This window comes from Amphibalanus amphitrite, unplaced genomic scaffold, assembly GCF_019059575.1.
Source record: "Amphibalanus amphitrite isolate SeventyFive unplaced genomic scaffold, NRLGWU_Aamphi_draft 000204F_arrow, whole genome shotgun sequence".
Taxonomy (NCBI): domain Eukaryota; kingdom Metazoa; phylum Arthropoda; class Thecostraca; order Balanomorpha; family Balanidae; genus Amphibalanus; species Amphibalanus amphitrite.
In genome coordinates this window covers 248,787-267,589 of record NW_024881699.1, presented here as the reverse complement: position 1 = coordinate 267,589, position 18,803 = coordinate 248,787, and the positions used below count along the sequence as shown (strand labels likewise).

Genomic DNA, 18,803 nt, shown 5'->3' with positions numbered 1-18,803 from the left:
CTGTGTGGCTATTATGCAGTCCTATCTACTACCGGTTCGACACGCTCATTCCCTAGCCGTTCCGTTTGGGTATGGGCGGCGGGGCGCCGGCGCGGCTGGGGACGGGCGGCGCCGAAGCCGACTCTCGGCTGGGGACGGGCGGCCGCGGCGCCGTCTCCCTGCTGGGGATCGGGGGCGGCGCGCCGGCCCTGGCCGGGATTGTTGGAGGCGCGCCCGTCTCCCGGGCCGGGCCCGCCCGCGGAGCGGCGTCTCTCGCCGGCACGGCCGGGGGAGCGCCCTCCCTGGCCGGTACCACCGGCGGGGCGCCCTCCCTGCTCGGTACGGCCGGGGGAGCGGCGTCCCTACTGGGTACCGGGGGCGGCACAGCCGGCACGGACGGCCCCGCCGGCGTCTGACTGCCGGAGAACACGTCATCCTCCCAGCTGACGGAGCTGGCCGCCGTCCACGGGCTGGAGGCGGCCGAGGTGGGCTGGGTCGGCTGGTCGGCCGAGCCCCACGGGTCAGCCAGCGGCCCGGCCGCCGCCCACGGGTCGGCCGGCTTACCGGGGTCGGCTGACTCGGCGGGGACAGCAGCGCTCTCAGACTCGGCCCAGGGGTCTGCCGGCGGGGCGGGGTCGGGCCCCTCTGACCTCTCAGGTTCCTCCTGTCGGACGGGCTGTGCGGCGGGCCGGGCGCCGACCGGGGGCGGCGGCGGCGGGCGGGACGGTACGGCGGCCGGCCGCGGCGGGGCGGCGCGGGCCACCGTCACCTCCTGGCGGACCTCGATCACCGGCTCCGGCGCAACAGACTGTGAGCGACGGGACGGGCGGGAGGGTCAGGTGTGGGGAAGAGGACAAAAAGATATCATACCTAAACAATATTTGAAGAAATTTGGGCACTGAGCACAAACCCAAGCTACCATAAAAGTTACATGAAATATGCAGATGTAGTAAGTCCGATAAAAGAAAGGTGCAATAAATACGCACAAGGTCACAATCGAAGACATCGCATCTGAAATAAATCCTTTCCCTTCTGCTAATGCAGATATAGTCTGATGTTTCTAAAACACCGATTCGAAATTATTCGCTCGGAAAGTAGGGAATCTTATAAGGAAAAACACCCATGCTACGACGTCAGATAGCACGCGACTCCTGCCAACTGACACCACCCTTTAGAACTGACCTGGGTGGCCGCGTAGGCTGGCGGGGGCGGCCGGGTCGGCTGGGGCGGCCGCTGCGGCTTCAGGACCCCGCTGGCGGAGGCCGCCGCCCACACCGCCGCCGCAGACTGCACCTCTGTGACGAGGCAGACACAGAATAGGCTCAGTATCGGCCGTTAGCGTCGGGCTACTATTGGGACATTGAGGGGGTCAGTATCGGGTTAGGGCAGGGCCGAGGGTCAGATCGGGACAGGAGCTGGGTGGAGTACAACCGGAACGAGGTATGATTGGAATAAGAACCAAGACGCACAAAAACAATCAGAGCCCGGGATACAAAATAGTCGGGGACGATCAGATTAGTTTCCAAGAGCGTTACCACGATCGCCAGTCACAACATATTTTCCGGACATATCATCAAGTCCCCCAGTCTCCCCAAATCTCAGTATTTAGCTCCCCCTCGCCCCCCACACACCTATTTCAGTTTCTGTGACTGGCGAGGCGGGCGGCGATCCGGGCGGCGGCGAGCCCTGGTGCTCGCTCAGCGGCAGGGTATTGTCCTCCCCGAGTCGCAGCTCCTCAGTGACCTGGGCCGTCCAGTCGGGCGTCCGCAGACGGATCGCTATACGGTGACCCTGCACCTGTACACAGGTCACACAGAGGTCAGTAATGTGACATAGGGACTACACTTAGCTACCGGGCGGCCCTACACCGTACAGGCCAACAACGGGCGACTGACGATCGCTTCAGCCAATACCAAACATGCATAATATGTTTTCATAATCTACCTTTACATTAACCTAATGTATAAAGTAACACAATATATACTTACAGAAACCACAGAAACTCGGAAGCCTTATTGAACTCTTATTGATATAATATTGATCTCTTATTGAACTCCAAAAAAATGTCGTCATTTTTTTTTTTTGTCCTATCACGTCCTATCCCGGCGTCATTTTCCTCTTAGACTACCAGTCTCCTCACCTGGACAGAGCCCTGGTGGGAGGCGGCCAGTGCGAAGCCGCCCTCCTTGAACGTCACCCACATGGTGTCGCCGACAAAGCGGACCAGTATGACGTCACCGAATGACGTCAGCTGTGCCAGCAGCTCGGCCATGAAGTTATCCAGCTCGGTGAGCGAGTACAGGTCCTCGGTGTCAGACTGGTGGCGCGCAGAGGAGACGTGGGTGGTGTCAGAGTGCTGTCATGCTGGCTGGCTAGCATGCCGGTGATAACAGGTGACAGAGTGACGTAAGGCAACAGCTTAATAAATAATTGTCTTATCCTAATTCACTGGCGGTATCCCGCATTTGTTCCCATAGTTAGATCGCATCTCTTAGTTCAACCTATCGCGGCGAATGTCAAATTGTACTGGTGAAAATGTCCTAAAAAGAACCAGCATATACTATCAAGTATCAAACCCGTGTCTCAAAATGATCACCTAGGATCAAGACCTTCTACTCTCCCTCCCCACCCGTCTCCTAGCGCAAACCTCTATACCGCTCCCATCTCACCGTGAGTATGACGGAGGCGTCCGGCGGTCCTGCCTGCTGCACCAGCCGCTCGAAGGTGGCGTGGCGCCGCGCGGGGTCCACCTGTCGCGCCTCGACCTCTAGGAGCGCCACCACGGGTCGGTGGTCGGACTGTTTCAGCCCGGCGCACCCGTAGTGGAGCACCCGACCCGGCGTCCAGTCCGCCGCCGCTGCGGGGCGTGGGGAGGGGTGGGGCGGTTGGCGTCAGCACAGGGCGGTGAGGACCAAATGGGGAAAAGCAGCTTAGAAACTATCGGAATATTGGCCGGACGTTGCACTTAATGGCTAGATCGCCAGCCGAAGCATGGTTTGGTTTGTCGAACAAAGATGACAAAAAGAATGGCGAAAACAGTTAAAGTGAGAGATTTACTTTGCCTTCTTCACGTCATCAAACATCAGTAAAAAAACGACAACTTCGATATCAATACGCATCATATCTCCATGATCAACGAATATGGGCCCAAAACGTCAAACTCCTAAGAGCTGTCCAGCAGCCGTAACTCCCATTCCACAGACCTGCCTGGCTGGCGATGCGTCGTTTCCAGAGCAGCACCCGGTCCGTCCAGGCGGGACAGCGGCACTTTTCACCCGTGTCGTAATCGTCCGAGAAGAGGTCGTACTTGTAGGTGGGCGGGAACGCCAGGTCACCCTCGAGAAAGTTCTGGAAACACTTGCCGTCCGCCTGCTGTACCTGGGGATGGGAACAGAACGGCGAGGGTTGGTGGGCGGATCCGAGAGCTATATGTAAATATGGATCACTCAAAGGTCATGGATAACTAAAGACTGCAGTCTGATAACTTCGCGTTCAAAACGGGCTACAGGACCGTTGCGACAACAAGACTATAGAGTTGCTTCATATACGGCAATCAATCATATAAATGGATTTTCCAGGCTAGCTGGCATTTCCTTCACGGTTTTGGGTTTTTATTTTGACATTACGATATCAGTCCCTTCCCCCGTTCCGCCTAGTCGACCCGGTGCGCACCTTGAGCTGATCAGCCTCCAATAGAGTGGCCCAGTCTCGGCGCGCGATCAGCTCCTTGACCTCGTCTCGCGGCAGGTCGATACGGTAGTTGAAGTCGCCGCACCAGAACACCAGGTCGTGGGAGAACACGGTGCGGTTCTGAGACGGCGGAAAGATAGGAAGCAGATGTCAACGAATGGATTAAGGTAATGCGTTGATTATGATGCCAAAATAACCGGCTTTGTATGAGCGCCTAGATAAATACGGGAGTTTGTGGTCCATGGGGACAGCAATTAACAGTAACCATCAATGTGCGGAATCAATACATGGAACGTTGAGGCTACCGGTCAAATTTTAGCAATCGTTGCCTTCTCGCACATTAATTCAGGGAGTGACCACGAAACCCCCTTCATTTCGCTCTGTCACTGACCATGGGGAAGCAGATCTTTTTGCTGATCTCGGCGTAGTCGGCGTTCCTCTCGAGCACCTCCTTCTGTCCGGCGGCGAAGTGCGAGCAGATGAAGCACAGTGACGAATTGTACACCACCATGCGGATCGCCGCGGCGCCCTTGTTACCTGGTAATGGTAGCCGAACGTCGTCAGGCCAACGGGGGACGCATAAGGGCAGTATACAGCAGGTCATCACCGAAACGAGATCACTGTCGCTGATCACAATGCATCCAATAAATGTAAGTTTCATTCACAGGATGCAATCATAGCGTTCAAACGAGCTTGCAATTCCAATATTACGTTTCAAGAAAAAAAAAGAAGAATAAGGCAAACTATTTTTGAATTGGCCAAAGGATAGATATAACGCATGTAACGACACATAGTCTGCCGAGCCTCCTCCTAAACCCCACCCGACCTTCCCTCCCACCACCGTCTACTGACCAGTGGCGCCGCCGAGGCCCGTTTTCACTGTATCGGTGGCCACGTCTCGGACATGTTCAGCCAGCTCGGGTCGTATGAAGACGAACAGCGCCACCCCAACCAGCTGGACAGAGGTGAGTGGTACGTACGGCCGGTCCCGAGAGACCACCTTCTGCAGCTCCTCGCCCCACAGACGGGCGTTCTCAGAGCTGCCGGGGGACGCAGAGGGGGGGGGGGAGGGTAGTGAGATGGTAGGGAGTGTGAGGGGGCAAGAGGCGACGATCAATCGCTTTGAGGGGCTTCGAAAGAACAGCCGCTTGTACGTTGGACTTGGGCATCACTTGAATTGAAAAAAAAAATAGAGAAGCATTATCATTATGGTATAATTATAATGGGTGTTTGCATTAAAAGGGCCTCCTGGTACATTTAATATCCAAAATGAATGCAAGAGCCAAGAAAGGATGAATTTTTGCCCACAAACAATTTATATTTTAAAATTTTACAGACAAGTCACGGGCCGTTCAGTGCGCCTCTCTCACCTGGCAGCCATGATGTTGCTGGCGTTCAGGTCTACGATCTCCTCAAAACCGACGGCGAAAATGTCCACCGGCGGCTCCTCCTCACTGTCGTCAACCAGCTCTGCAGGAAAGCGGCACTGGTCAGACGTCTTACTATTCAAGCTATGCTAAACGACTCGCGCAAATAAAAAAAGACTACATCGCTCAAAACCATCACAACCGGTGCTGAACGAGAGCTTTGAGACGCCTTCCGGCTTCTCCTACCGTTCCTCGATAACTGCAATGCTACCATGAACCATCTACCATCTTTTGACTCTTTCAATACAAAAATAAGCAGCAAATAAGCCGCTAAATCGATACAGCTTGATTTCTCCTGACAACACCACCAACACCCCTCAGACCAGCGGCTGCCCCTCTGTCCCCTGACCGACCTCGGCCACGGGCGATGCGCGGCGCGTCCAGCAGCCAATCGGCCAGGTTCTGGTTCTTGTAGGCCACGCTGCGGAAGTGCTTGCCACCGTTCACATTGTACGTGCCGACGCAGACTCTCAGTGTGCGCGGCGAGGTGTACTCGTCCTGGGACATGCACATGGCGCGGAGCAAGTTCGCCTGAGCTGTGAACGAAAGGAGAAAGAGTTACAGTGGTAAGATTGTGCTCCGCGATGGCTTCACCGGAAGCGGAATTCATGAGATTCCACTTGCAAACCGTAACACGCTGCTACATAGCGTTTATCCAGCTCAACCGAGCTTACTCATTGTGGAGTAGCGCAAAATATATCCGGTAAACGACACAATAGTCGCCTATAGCGGTGACCATTGATGCTTGGTGGGGCTATCGATTCAGCTTATGTAGGCTATCGAATAAGGTAGCGTCAGGTCGGCTCAGATCGCATCAGATCACGCCGTGCCAGGTTCATTATCATAATATCCACTCGCTCCACCCACCATAGAGCATGTTGGGCGGCAGCAGGACCCTAACTACTCGATCCACCAACCATAGAGCATGTTGGGCGGCAGCAGGAGCCTAACCATTCTATCCACCCACCATAGAGCATGTTTGGCGGCAGCAGGAGGCGGAACCCTAACTCCTCGATCCACCCACCATAGAGCATATTGGGTGGCAGCAGGACCCTAACCATTCTATCCACCCACCATAGAGCATGTTTGGCGGCAGCAGGAGGCGGGACCCTAACTACTCGATCCACCAACCATAGAGCATGTTGGGCGGCAGCAGGAGCCTAACCATTCTATCCACCCACCATAGAGCATGTTTGGCGGCAGCAGGAGGCGGAACCCTAACTCCTCGATCCACCCACCATAGAGCATATTGGGTGGCAGCAGGACCCTAACTCCTCGATCCACCCACCATAGAGCATGTTGGGCGGCAGCAGGAGCCAGGACCCTATCTACTCGCTCCACCCACCATAGAGCATGTTGGGCGGCAGCAGGACCCTAACCATTCTATCCACCCACCATAGAGCATGTTTGGCGGCAGCAGGAGGCGGGACCCTAACTACTCGCTCCACCCACCATAGAGCATGTTGGGCGGCAGCAGGAGCCTAACCATTCTATCCACCCACCATAGAGCATGTTTGGCGGCAGCAGGAGGCGGGACCCTAACTACTCGCTCCACCCACCATAGAGCATGTTGGGGGGGGGGGGGGCAGCAGGAGCCTAACCATTCTATCCACCCACCATAGAGCATGTTTGGCGGCAGCAGGAGGCGGGATCCTAACTACTCGCTCCACCCACCATAGAGCATGTTGGGCGGCAGCAGGAGCCGGGCGCGGTCGGCCAGCTCCGAGTTCATGCTGCTGCCCAGCAGGATGACGTCGATGGCCTCCTGTTTGCTGCTGTCCAATAGGTTGTTCTGGATGGTACGCGACACGGACCGAGCGCCGTCCATCAGCTGGCGGAACAGAGTGCAGACAAGTGACGCCAGAGGCACGGACAAAGACGTTACATACTTAAAACAAACGGACAATTGCTTCAATCGCTGGAGGGAGGGAAAAAGCGAGGACGGTGGTCCATATTTGAACATGCTAGAGCAGGAATAGTTACAGGAAACAAACGCATAAGCAACGGAAGCACTTTGCCGATTATTATTAGAACATACCAGCTGCAAAGAGCATATTTACTTTACTCGCTGGTTGCACATATTCTGCGGGATTGAATAAAAGCTTTGCAACGCTGTGCACGTAGACTGGAAAGGATGTCATTACTACACATTTACAATTGTGAAGCGTCCGGATGGGGTCTGACCTTGGATCCGCCCTGGAGCGCGCCGGTGCCCGCGTACAGCTTGCTGATCTCGTTGCCGTTGTTGACCCACATGTCGCGGAAGATCTGCTGGAAGCGGGACACCACGGACGCCTTCTCCTGCAGGTTCAGGTAGCGCAGCTGCTCCAGCAGTACCTATCACAGAGGGAGAGGGGGAGGGGAATGGTTTAACACGCGGAGGGTCACTGGACCTTCAAGGGTGGCGGACCAATTAGGGGACAGATGAGTAATTATCTGGGCTGACGAGGCGACACTGTGCCTTCCGTCCATCACCGGCAAACAAAATCAAAATATAATTTTCCTATCATTGATTCACCTCACATCGATGGCCATTTACAAGAATCATCATTCACCATTGATTCACCTCACATCGATGGCCATTTCCAAAAATCATCATTCACCGATCTCTGCGCTGAGGAACCGTCCCGACCTACTCACCTCGAGTCCGACCAGCGTCTGCACGCAGTTGGTCCGGTCCAGGCAGTCCAGGCAGTTGGTCCGCACCGTCCCGCACTGGTCGCTGGAAACGAGAGAATGATATCCCTGTCACAATGACAAAAGTTGCAAAATGACGCGTACCAAGTCCCGATAATAAAACGTATTCGTTAGAACACGTGTTACCGCTATTCTTAAACTTTAACGTTACAAAACTCACATTCTTACGCCTATCAGCAAGAAGGCACAATCCTCTCGGACGATAACATTTGTTGGCAGCCATATCAGCCTAGATCACCTCGTAGGCATGTCCCTCGCCACCCGACCAACTCACATGTAGACCTCGTCTCCCCTGGCGAAGAAGAAGCCCTGGTGTCGCAGCGTAGGCTGCAGGTTCCGCTTCAGAGTCTCCAGCGCCTTGGTGTTGTTGCCGCGCACCTGGGCGTGGTAGTCAAACAGCACGTGCTGCACATCGTCGTGCTCCCGCAGCGCCTTGTGGTGCGCCTGTCATCGGGAAGCAGAGATAGGGCTGTTATCAGGAAGGATTTGGTATAGTAAAACGAGTATGTGCCAACAACAGCAGAGATTCGGCGATGTTGACAGCGAAAACGCCGCAAGAAATGCGAGGATTATATAGATGGACTTTCTATTGGTAAAACGAGAATCAAAAGAGAGTAATCACCAACCAGACATTCAGAAAAACTGATTTCATTCCGACCTCACGACAGCTAAATGTCTCCCACCCAACTCATCCCATCCGACTACGGGTCATAACAACCATCAATGCATCATACACCCCCGCCTAAGACCCACCCAAACCCACAGCCCAACTCACCTGGAACAGGTTACTGAGCATGGCTTCGTCGCCGCGGCTGCCGACCAGCGAGCAGCTGAGCAGGTTCAGTATCACCTGCTGTCCGTAGCGCCTCTTAAGCTGCCGCAGGTGACGGTTAAAGGCGGGCGCGGACGCCTGGTCACCGCGCGTCAGCCGCACCTTGTGAGAGCCCACCTGATGGTGAGAGAGACGGGTGAGACAAGCTACAACGAAGAAGGTTTAATAGGAGTGTGAGATAGCTTCTAACCAGTTGCATTGATAACCCCGACTCTCATACAAAGTCAAATATTTCTGTGCTGCTACCGGCTGCATCAAATAGCTGGCAACCACGCCCCCCCCCCCTCCCACACACAAAAGAACAGCCATGCGAAACACAGAAACACGTGAAACCCCAACCTCTAATTAATACTATTATCACAGTGTCACACAAGTGCCCCGCCCTCTCCACCACTAATCGGATTCTGTTACCCACCTGCACACCGGGCTGGTCCTAGAAGAGCGGTGACACCCTACCACACACTTTACCGTCTAACATTACGAGTAAATGGACAGAACCAGTAAACACCAACCCAACCGAGGCTCCCATTACCCACCTGCACGCCGGGCTGGTCCCAGAAGAGCGGCACCGAGCCGCGCACCTGCAGGTGGGAGGCCACCTCGTCGTCCATATAGATCACCTGCTCAGTCTCCACAAAGTTGGCCACGTGACCGTCGTCATTGGTACCCCGCACGTTGAATCTGCAAACAGCGGTCATGGACGGGATGAGGTCAGTTTGAGCTTAGAAAAAGTGAAAGACGTCGACAAATGCGACGCAGTGTCTGCGTGGAAAACTTACGTCGTAGGATATAGAATGTCGTACACATGTGATTGATTAATTCTTTTATAGCGTTAAGCCGTTCGTCCGACGTCCCGCGTTTACGTTTCCCGGTTTTTATGAGTTTGTTTCCGTTTGACCAAAACAAGCACGCAGAGTCGCAGACATTTGATGCTTTCCAATCTCGAATTAGCTTCCTCTCTCCCCAACCGCCTTTGTACCCGTTCGTCTTACCCTTCTCCCCCTCCCCGACTGACCTGGTGCCGGCCCGCTCGGCACTCAGCCGAGATATGATGGCGGCACGGCCCTGCGTGGCGCCCACGTACACGGTGCGGATCTCCAGCGAGCCACAGGTGACTCTGAGTAGCCACTGGTCGCAGCTGACGCCGAAACGCTGCATGTGCAGGTGCAGCTGCTTGTTCCTGCCGTGACGAAACATGGTCATATGGACGGCGGATTCAGTAATCAGGAAACGGTGATTCATGGCACATATTATGGACGGTCGGCGTGACACGTCAGCGGTAAAACATCCGTAATCATGTATGTGTAGAAGGTACTCAGAGTATTATAGTGCTGTTGCTGCCAGATCTAAAACATTTCTGGACATCAAAATAACAGAAAGATTCCGCCCACAGACCAAACACGTCCTTTCAGCACCAGTTTCACTACTCAATTCTCTCAACTAGTTTTATAGATTCTCAGCTCATTCAGTGTGATTGATTTCAGTCCACCCCTCAGAAGCAAGCTATCCCTCTCACCAGAAGAACCGGTTGTCTGTGACACTTGTTCTCCGCCTCCTCTGTTCACATAGTGTCAGGTCCAGGGGATCTCCGGAGGCACTCCATGAGAAGTACAGAGTGCCTGCATTCAGAATCTTCTTCACCTGTGAAATAGGGGGGACAGTGAGCATGACCACTGACCAGCACATACCTTTTGAGAAACAGCAATGCCAGCCTCTGTTTTGTGTCTTAAACCATGACGTATGGAGAATCCCAAAAATAAAGCAATGTTAACCTCACCTCTGTCACTCTGTCTTCATCTCCTGGAGTGCCCTGGAGCGAGATGAGCGCAGTCTGGGTGACTTTGAACACCTCACTGCCGCAGATCTTCCCCACCGACGTGCAGCCGGTGACCACCGCCAGATAGAGCAGGCAATACTGGTCATCTGCAACAGCACCACACCAGTTATTCAACTCTGCCCCACTAACTCCTTCTTTGGAGGTCAAACTATTGTTGCTGTCAGTATCACAAAGCTTATCAGCAACTGTCTTAGTGAACATCACGTATATTTTCTACCAAGATAGGATCAACCAAAAGCTTATATGCATCAACATGTATGCTTTGTCAAGATGCATCATATATTGTTTTCTTTTTGTTTGAAAAGGTTAAGGTATAGGTTGACCTCAGATGACCTTATCCAGCCTTGGTGTCATGCTCTTATTTCATTTGTTGGAGCATTTTATGTTTGTTTACATCTGGGCTTGTTTCCCGTTTCCTAGTAAAAGTAATACTACTGCAACATTGACAAATAAGAACAGATGGTCCAACAAATTGGTCTGATTTGGGCACACAATTGATTCTGTGGGGGTTGTCAGGGTCCAAATCTATCTGGGCCCACATGAGTCAAAACTTGAATTATCAAAGAGAGGTGTGAAATCCTTTCAAATCAGCATGGACCTCAGAGGCTATAGTGGAATCAGGGGCTTAGGACTTCTGAGCTGTACAGCTGACCTAAGACAGGAACAGAACAGGGCTCAAAGTCTCAGAATGGTTATTGGCCCTGAAGGATAGAGTGAGCTCTTTGAAATATAGGATCCAGAAAACTGCAAGCTGAAATCTCACAGTTGTGAGAGTGAGAGGTCATGGCTGGGAAGGCTGTATACAAGCACAGACATGGATGTCACCTGACTCCCCTGTGTGTAGGCTGCAGTGTGTGTCTTTTTTAGCATGTGTGTTTGTGTGTGTGTTTTTAATGATGTGAAGGTGTTTTTATGGACCAGTATGGTCTGGATTCTGGAATAAAGTTTTTGTCATTCTTGTCTGTCTGATTTCCTTTCCTGGATCCAATATTGTCTTTCCTTCTGGACTCAGTAATTCTCAGCCCAGTCCAGCCTGCAGAGCTGCATCTCACTGCCTCGATATGCAATAACAGGAATGTTCAGGCAGGAAAAAATCATCACAGGCATATATCACTGTCAATAATGCTGGCTTTAAAATGGGATGTCCCAAGTCAGGGTCAGAATCTGAGGCAGACCAAAGCCAATCTAAAGTTACATGTCATGCATGCTTACTGAGGCTAAGCTGAAGAACACCCAGACATCCGTAGGCATCGATCAGCTTTGTGTACTGCTTCTTGATGGCATCAACCTCTTCAGACTCTGAAAAATTAACCTCATGAAAAACATGAATAGCACATAAATTAAGGAAATCTAGCTTGCTATTTCAATGATTGTTAAATTAAAGTGAATAATGGCTACCTTTACAGCCGCACTTAAAAATATTAAGACATTTTTGTAAAACTCATTCATAAACAAATGCACTATGCAGCTCACCAATCACAACTTAAAACTGTAGAATCTGAAAACAGGACGCCAGGAGCGTTTTGATCAATACTCTTGGAATTCGCGTGCGCAAATCACATGACAGTTGGCCTATGGAAAGAAGCGAGAGGGGGAGAATTTCTTTGTAGTCACATGACTAAATATGCACCCTGTTTTCAGATTACACACTCAAAACTTACCAAGCAAAGCTACAGCCTGTGATTCAAACAGCACTGCCTCAGCCTTGCTTTTCTGCTCCATAAGAACACTATAGGCATTTGGTGGATTAAGTTTATGGGAAATCTTGAATCCTTTTCCCATAGCCATAGTTGCAAAAGTTGCGGTTATCTATTTCAGCTAATTTCTACTAGCAGCAACTTAACTATATATCCTCTTCAGGGAAACTTATCACCAAAATCAAGTTAAGGTTCAAGTTGTTGCTAAAAAGCATGGCAACAGCAGAATGAGCAAGGCGCGTGCACATGAATTAACCACTCAATTTCATTGTTTCATGATGAAATGCACTGTATAAATGACACACGGTATATAGAGAACCATGGGACAGTTCATCCCCTTCTTCCCAATCCACAGCACATAAAAGTGACCGTTTCCATCGTTTTTCTATACAGCAAAATGATATTGATATAGGGCCTTGGCAAAATGCAAAAGGGGGCGTACCAAGTAAATGAGCTTCGCATAAATATTTTTACAGTCGTGATAACAATAACCTTGAAAGATTATCCCAGGAGTTACGAGATTATATCTCAAGATTCTCAACAATTTCTCTAAAGACATAATTGTGATCAAAATAATTGAAGATAGCTTATTTTCCACTCTTCAAGCTTAACAAGATATGATAAATTAATCAATTTGCAATTGAATAAAATTAATGATATCGTGTTCTTAAAGCTTCATAAAACATCACACGAACTCCTCATTTTGTTGCCATAGAAACATTGAAATATTAGATTACTTGCAAACAACGTGATCTCCGCGCCTTCTTTAGACAATTTCTAGGCTTTGCCCGTATATAAAACGTTTGCAACTTAAATTTTTTGACCTTTTTGTTTGACGCTCTCAATTTTCTAGAGAATTTTGATTTCTCTTGCATACTGTTTGCGCAAACGCGACTGCTAAAAAAGATACTAAGATAATTGCACGACAAAACCGAAAGTAGCCTGCTCCTATTGGACATTTTTTATAGTAATGTAAAAATTTAATTTTTAACAATCAATTGTGTTGCAAAGGTATTCAAATCATATTTTTAAATTATTTCACACAAAACTATAGAGATATATGACACAAAATGGCCGTATTTGTCCAAAAAATGTTTTCATTTTGCGCCACTTCTGTCATTTGTGCGCCAAAGGGCGACCTTCCGTCAAATAACGGAGCTCTCGTTCGCGTCATTCGCGTTGTGTTTGTGGGTGTGAGAGGTTGTATGGTTGTGCGCGGGTATTCACGGTGGTATTTTTATCAAAAGAAATAATTAATATTGCTGCTGGAAAATATAAACGAAATTATTCAGATTATTCTTACCTGTGGCATCGTGCGTAGGCAGAGTGGACTTGAACTTTTCGTTGCTCTCTGAACTGGAACCCGTCGTGATGGTTTGAGCGGATTCAAGAAGTTGGAGCATCTAGCTGCGTCGTCATACTGTAGCAGCAATGGACTCTAGCCATCTCTCTGCCAACCTTCTGAAATGGGTATGTTATGCTCATTTTATTTTATTAAGGCCTGGCTACACCATGCTGATGCACTTTTTGCGTGCATTTTTGCAGTTTTGCGTGTTGTGCAGAATATTGTTATAGAAATAAACGATATTGTTTTGTGATGTTTTATATTACCTTTTAGTTAATATAAAAGTTTTATTAACATTTTTATTTAAATGATGTAAAAGTTTTATCAATTATATTTTTTTCTAGAACGTTATTATGCAAAACACGTAAACCCACTAAAACACACGCTGAAAGGGCTAGTGTATCCAGGTATTTGCTGGTAGGTTGTTATGTTCATTGGTTGCATTATTGAACTAGTAACTTGGTACTTACCATTGTCATGATATTTTGTTTCTGAACAATCCATTTCATGCTTTATTAATTTATTTATCCTGTTGCAATTGAGTTTAGGAATCAGGTGTAGGCTATTAGAACTGTTTGCAAGTTATCAACCCACACCTGCTGAAATGTCAAAAGGCGCATACTGTTTTCTGACCATGAATCTGATTACAACTATATGATGACAGAAGCTGAAAAAAATAATCCACTGTATGCAAAAGACTTGTGGGACAGATTGTTCTCACTTCAGTTGATTGCACTGATAGTTTTGCTAGGGCTCCAGTGCTGATTAAGACAAGATTTTTCACCTGAGATAGAAGAGTGATAACATGACTTTATTAAATTTAATACAATGGCTGAATATTAAATGAATGACTCCCTATATCCTAGCTGCCTTTCCTTTTGCATTCATTATGATAGGTATTGTTTTTTAATGCTGCCACATCTGGACATATTTTTAACCACATTCCCAAAATGAGGACTGTGGATCATAATTCATAGTTGAGCTTTTTCTGACATTTGTGGTTGTTTTTCAGTTGGCCACATTTCAAGCTGGGGCCAATGCCACTCAGCCTGAAGACATCAGCGATGGGGTTATTATAGCAACTGTTCTCCATGACATGTAAGTGTTAACCAATGAAATGCTATTTAAGCATTTTTTGCAGCTTCATTGCATCAACATTCTCCAATGATGGGTTATGCATGTGTTTAGTGTATTCTTATAGTGTCATAGAATCACCTATAAACTTGCATTTGCACATTGGGTTAGCCACAACTTATAAGCACAGATTTAGGTTTTCACAATGTATTTTATATGATAAAGATATATCATGCTATCATTGATATTTGGGTGGCTCACAACCTGCTTTGAAATGTGTGTATCTGATGACATCAGCTTGCAGGGGTAGGTAGGTAATGAGAAATTTATTTTGGGTGTGGTTAGCTGATTTGTATATTGGAACTAGAGTAGGGGAAACTTTTGGCAAACTTAAGATTATAAAGAGGCTGAAAAAATAGTAAAAATTATGAAAAGGTATGCAATGGATCATTGCTCTTTAACATTCAGCCATTGAGCAGGAACTGCTTGCCAGGAAGAAGACCTAAACTTCGGTTCTTTGACATAGCCGCGTGTAGCTGGAATTCGTAAGACTGGTCGCGGTGATCACGAAAGCAGAAAATGCGCGGACTTGTCTGATTAGCGGCCACAATTGCAGCGGCGAGCTGTCATGACTTTCAACAGCGGTGGACGCCGAGTCCTGTTTCACTTTTCCGCTTAGCGCCCATTGCGAGATAGGTGGCCTCGGGAGTCTGACTGCCACGGTTTGAGGAATGTCCACCGAGTCACGGTGAATGCAGCGACATTGAAGTGATAGGCGGGATTATATATCACAAATACGGCTATCGCTGTCATTTGTGGCATCTATACTCAGGACTAGACTCGGGGGCCATTATGCAAATTTGTTATCCGCCGCGGCGCTTGCCCGATAGTATCGCAATGTCGGTAAAAGTCTAGGTGCTGCTGCTGTTACCACTCCTTCGTGATATGAAGATGAACTTATCGTCGCTGACCATTAAAGTAAATAAGGATTGAAAATGTCATCAGGAGATGAAATGTCGATCACTTGCGGACACATTTTTCGTCATTTTTCGTCCTCCCCCCCCCCCCCCCGTTAGTTGCTCCGGCTGCTCGCGCTCGGCTGCCGTGTGCCATCGTGAGGTGAAACCAGCCTCTGTCCCCGGGCGGCCGGCCGTGCTATTGGCCAGATCTGATCTCCTCGCTCGCACCCTATCTGGCGCAGAATCGGCCGCCGAAACGGAGCGAAAGGCGGCGCGGTGCGCAGCGCCCACATTGTGTGCGAGCGCTGGGGGGATGCCCAACTGCCCAAGTACCCCAGAGCGTGCACTGCGCGGAGAGAGGCCCGGAGGCGGAGACAGAGGGCCGGGAGGGTGCAGATGCCGATCTCGCCGCGCCTCGACGGCGATTTCTGCGCTTCAGCGCTGATTTCGTGACTTTGGGAAAGAAAGCTTAAGTGGTGCATGGGCGGCTGGCCGGCTCTGGGCGCGGGATCTCGTAAATTCGCCGATGGTAGCCCCCACCGCATGGACGATGGGAAAGGCAGCTCGGCGTGATGAGCGATCACGGCGGGCACGCGAGCGCACGAGGCTGAGCCGGATTGTTTCGCGAAGGCGCCTTTCGTTTGGACAACACTAATGTGGGTCAATTGCGAATCGTCTGTGGAAAACTGCGAACGTACTGAGCCGTAAACTTTGGAGTTTCGTGCTAAACATAATGCTCCCAAATCCTTGAAAGGAATGCTAGGATAAAAAATACACAATCCTCGGACAGATTAGCTAATTAGTACATGACGGAACAGGGCAACGTTTTCCATCAGGCTTTGATTATTTGTTATCGCTTACCCCTCAATGCTTTTGGGAAAATATTACCGTTTTCGCCGCAGTGCAGCGTCAAGCTGCGCTCAATGCGCTGGTATTTCGATGCACTTCCTGCCCTCTGCCACCGCTGTGCGCTGTGACACTGGTCCTGGTGCTGGACACGTGCCACCGTCAGCGGTCGTTGCGTCACCGGCGCCTGTCACTCCGACAGCAGCAGACGCTCCCGTACCGCATACGGGCTGACGGCACTGAAATACGGCAGCTGACGCCACACAGGTCCGCCCTGTCCCGACGTGTCTCGGCTCGCTCTCCCGTCCCTTCTCCGCGGTCCCCAGGTCGTCTGTCAGACGTCTCAGTTAGTTTCATCCGTCCTCCGTCCCGATCCTGTGCCCAGTCCCCTTAGCGCCTTTTCTGACGAACCATCTGCTATTTCCCGATCGTCGAGCTATCTTTCCCACCTGTCCTGAGTTCTATCAAATAACCTGGTATAAGATAGATAGTTGGCACTGGGCAATGGACTTCGATTATTGGATAGTAAATATCGGACAATACCAAACACGGTGGATAACGACACTGGACAGTGGGCGACGGTCTGATACATATATCAGTTGACTGTGCCATCACTTTGTGTATTTGCCGCTACATCAATGCATGTCGTAACGTGGGTTGTGGTCACGAATTCGTGTAGGCCTCTCACGGGACAGTTGCACAATAGCCATGGCGGGCGGGTCAGCGGTATCGATGAGGGCGGTGGTGACCCATTGAGCTATCAGGACAGGTTGGCGGTGTTATCGGTCATGATAGGTGTCATGTTATCTGAGGCCATGTTTGCTTGTGTTACGGTGCTTGATTTAGCATGTGGTGTGATAATTTTTGACAGCACGCTGACGTAGAACTTAGCCAACAGAAGCATGCATAGTTAAGCGCAGACATGGACTAGCGTTGTTCTCTCTCACATTTGCTATTTGGGTGTCAGCGAATGTACCCTTTGTCGTGTAGCGTCAGAGAGCGGGCGTTTTCGAACTTCCAAAGAGCGCATCGTCTTTTTCATCTGACACTCGAGCCAATGTCCCTCTCTCGCACTCTCAATACACGGACAGTTTTTGGAAGGTTTTTGCCCGCAGCACTCGCCGCCATTGGCGCTGAATATGCATATCAAGTCCGTGAGGCGGTCGTTAACGCGGCCAAGTCCCACGATGTTGCATTGTTCCTGGTTCTTGTTGCGTGTGGTGGCAGCGTTTTGATGGGGCTAACGTGTAAATGACTCCGGAACTTGCATCGCTCCAGGATATCCTTAGTTGTATCTGTACTTGCGGTATATTACCCAAAGTTATTCCACGCTGTAAAGGTGGTCTAAATGACTAGGGAATGCGGAGCTATGGGTCGGGTTGATGAGTCCGTAGTATCGCATTGGTGCAATATAGAGTTGCAAAGTTTTCCCAATGGGCTGCTACCGGCACCGCCCCGCCCCACAAACATTTTCTGGGATACCGGCATGCTACCACGCCCCAAGCAAAAAAAAAACATCAAATTACCGGCATACTAAAAAACCTGCATTCTTGATTCTGGCTTACCCCTACATGAGATGCCACATTTTGGCAATTTCAGTAACCGCCCCACCCAACAGCAACCCATTGTCCAACTTATTACAATTCAATAGCCTCTTAGTGTCCAAAGTTTGAATCATATGCTGATAATTTTTTGTGCAAAATCAAAAATACCGGCATGCTACCGGCAAGACATGCCAGATACCACGAAAAAACCTGCGGTAGTGAAAAATTACCGGCATGCCGGTAGTGCGGTAGGGAAATTTTGCAACTCTAGTGCAATACTCTGGGACTTAATCACCGCCTTTAACGAGTTGCTGCTATTTGTAAACTCGACAGCTACCATAAAGCTATAATAATAAAGATAGGTTACAATGATAGCAATACTGTCTATTCGTGTTGCTGTTTTTTGCTCATTAATCTTCTCTGTGCTCTGTGAGATCCGGGTTGTGCGTACGTGTACGTGCCATCTCCTCCCTCTAACCACCACACCCCTTCTCTCTCCTCCAGCGAGCCATTGTGGTTCGACGATGCCTGGCTGGCCAAGATCAAGACGGACGCTGGCGACAACTGGCGACTCAAGGTGAGCGGCGGCCCGTCGCGCCGGCGCGAGGGGGGGGGGGGTCGAGTGGGAGCCGACAGACGGCCGAGCGCCGCGCGCACGAGATGGCCGGCCCGCGGCAGGACCTATCTGTCGATCAGACACGTCCCTGCTGGGCCGATGGTTATCGACTGTCCTGGAACGGCCGCGGGCCCCGGCAGAATTGGTGGGAGGAGCCGACTGGTTTGCACCGTCCCCCGGGGCCGCTCGGAGCGGGCGTTTCTCCAGAGTCCCTCGAAGCTCCTGGTCTGCCCTCCCCCACAGCCAGGTATCCCGTCCCT

At 50.3% G+C, this 18,803-nt stretch overlaps 2 protein-coding genes across 3 annotated transcripts in view; one reads left to right on the top strand and one right to left on the bottom strand.

Annotated features, from left to right (window-relative positions):
• Positions 1 to 52: 52 nt before the first annotated feature.
• On the bottom strand, positions 53 to 12,562 carry LOC122384966 (synaptojanin-1-like). The gene is made up of 22 exons (XM_043372835.1): positions 12,124 to 12,562; positions 11,675 to 11,761; positions 10,403 to 10,548; positions 10,142 to 10,266; positions 9,641 to 9,805; positions 9,162 to 9,306; positions 8,569 to 8,742; positions 8,068 to 8,237; positions 7,737 to 7,818; positions 7,281 to 7,433; positions 6,771 to 6,927; positions 5,450 to 5,632; positions 5,040 to 5,139; positions 4,522 to 4,709; positions 4,061 to 4,206; positions 3,652 to 3,789; positions 3,183 to 3,357; positions 2,649 to 2,836; positions 2,120 to 2,296; positions 1,611 to 1,776; positions 1,162 to 1,274; positions 53 to 787 (listed from the first exon to the last, which is right to left on the bottom strand). Exons 1-22 carry the CDS (start codon positions 12,248 to 12,250, stop codon positions 53 to 55), a joined length of 3,840 nt encoding a protein of 1,279 aa, XP_043228770.1. The 5' UTR covers positions 12,251 to 12,562.
• Positions 12,563 to 13,295: 733 nt separating this feature from the next.
• Positions 13,296 to 18,803, top strand: part of LOC122384935 (protein Hook homolog 3-like) — a 97,423-nt gene continuing 91,915 nt past the window's right edge. The window contains exons 1-3 of one of the 2 annotated variants that reach the window (XM_043372776.1): positions 13,296 to 13,629; positions 14,517 to 14,602; positions 18,432 to 18,504. In XM_043372776.1, coding sequence (XP_043228711.1) covers positions 13,591 to 13,629; positions 14,517 to 14,602; positions 18,432 to 18,504 — 198 coding nt within the window. In that variant the 5' untranslated portion in view covers positions 13,296 to 13,590. The remainder of the gene's footprint in view (positions 13,630 to 14,516; positions 14,603 to 18,431; positions 18,505 to 18,803) is intronic. The other variant, XM_043372775.1, reaches the window with a different exon arrangement.

Coding starts and splice junctions, on each gene's coding strand:
- LOC122384966 (XM_043372835.1), bottom strand. CDS start 12,250: ATGGCTATGGGAAAAGGATTCAAGATTTCCCATAAACTTAATCCACCA. Junction 4,207..4,521: donor GGGCCTCGGCGGCGCCACTG/GTCAGTAGACGG, acceptor TACCATTACCAG/GTAACAAGGGCGCCGCGGCG. Junction 3,358..3,651: donor TGGAGGCTGATCAGCTCAAG/GTGCGCACCGGG, acceptor TCCCATCCCCAG/GTACAGCAGGCGGACGGCAA.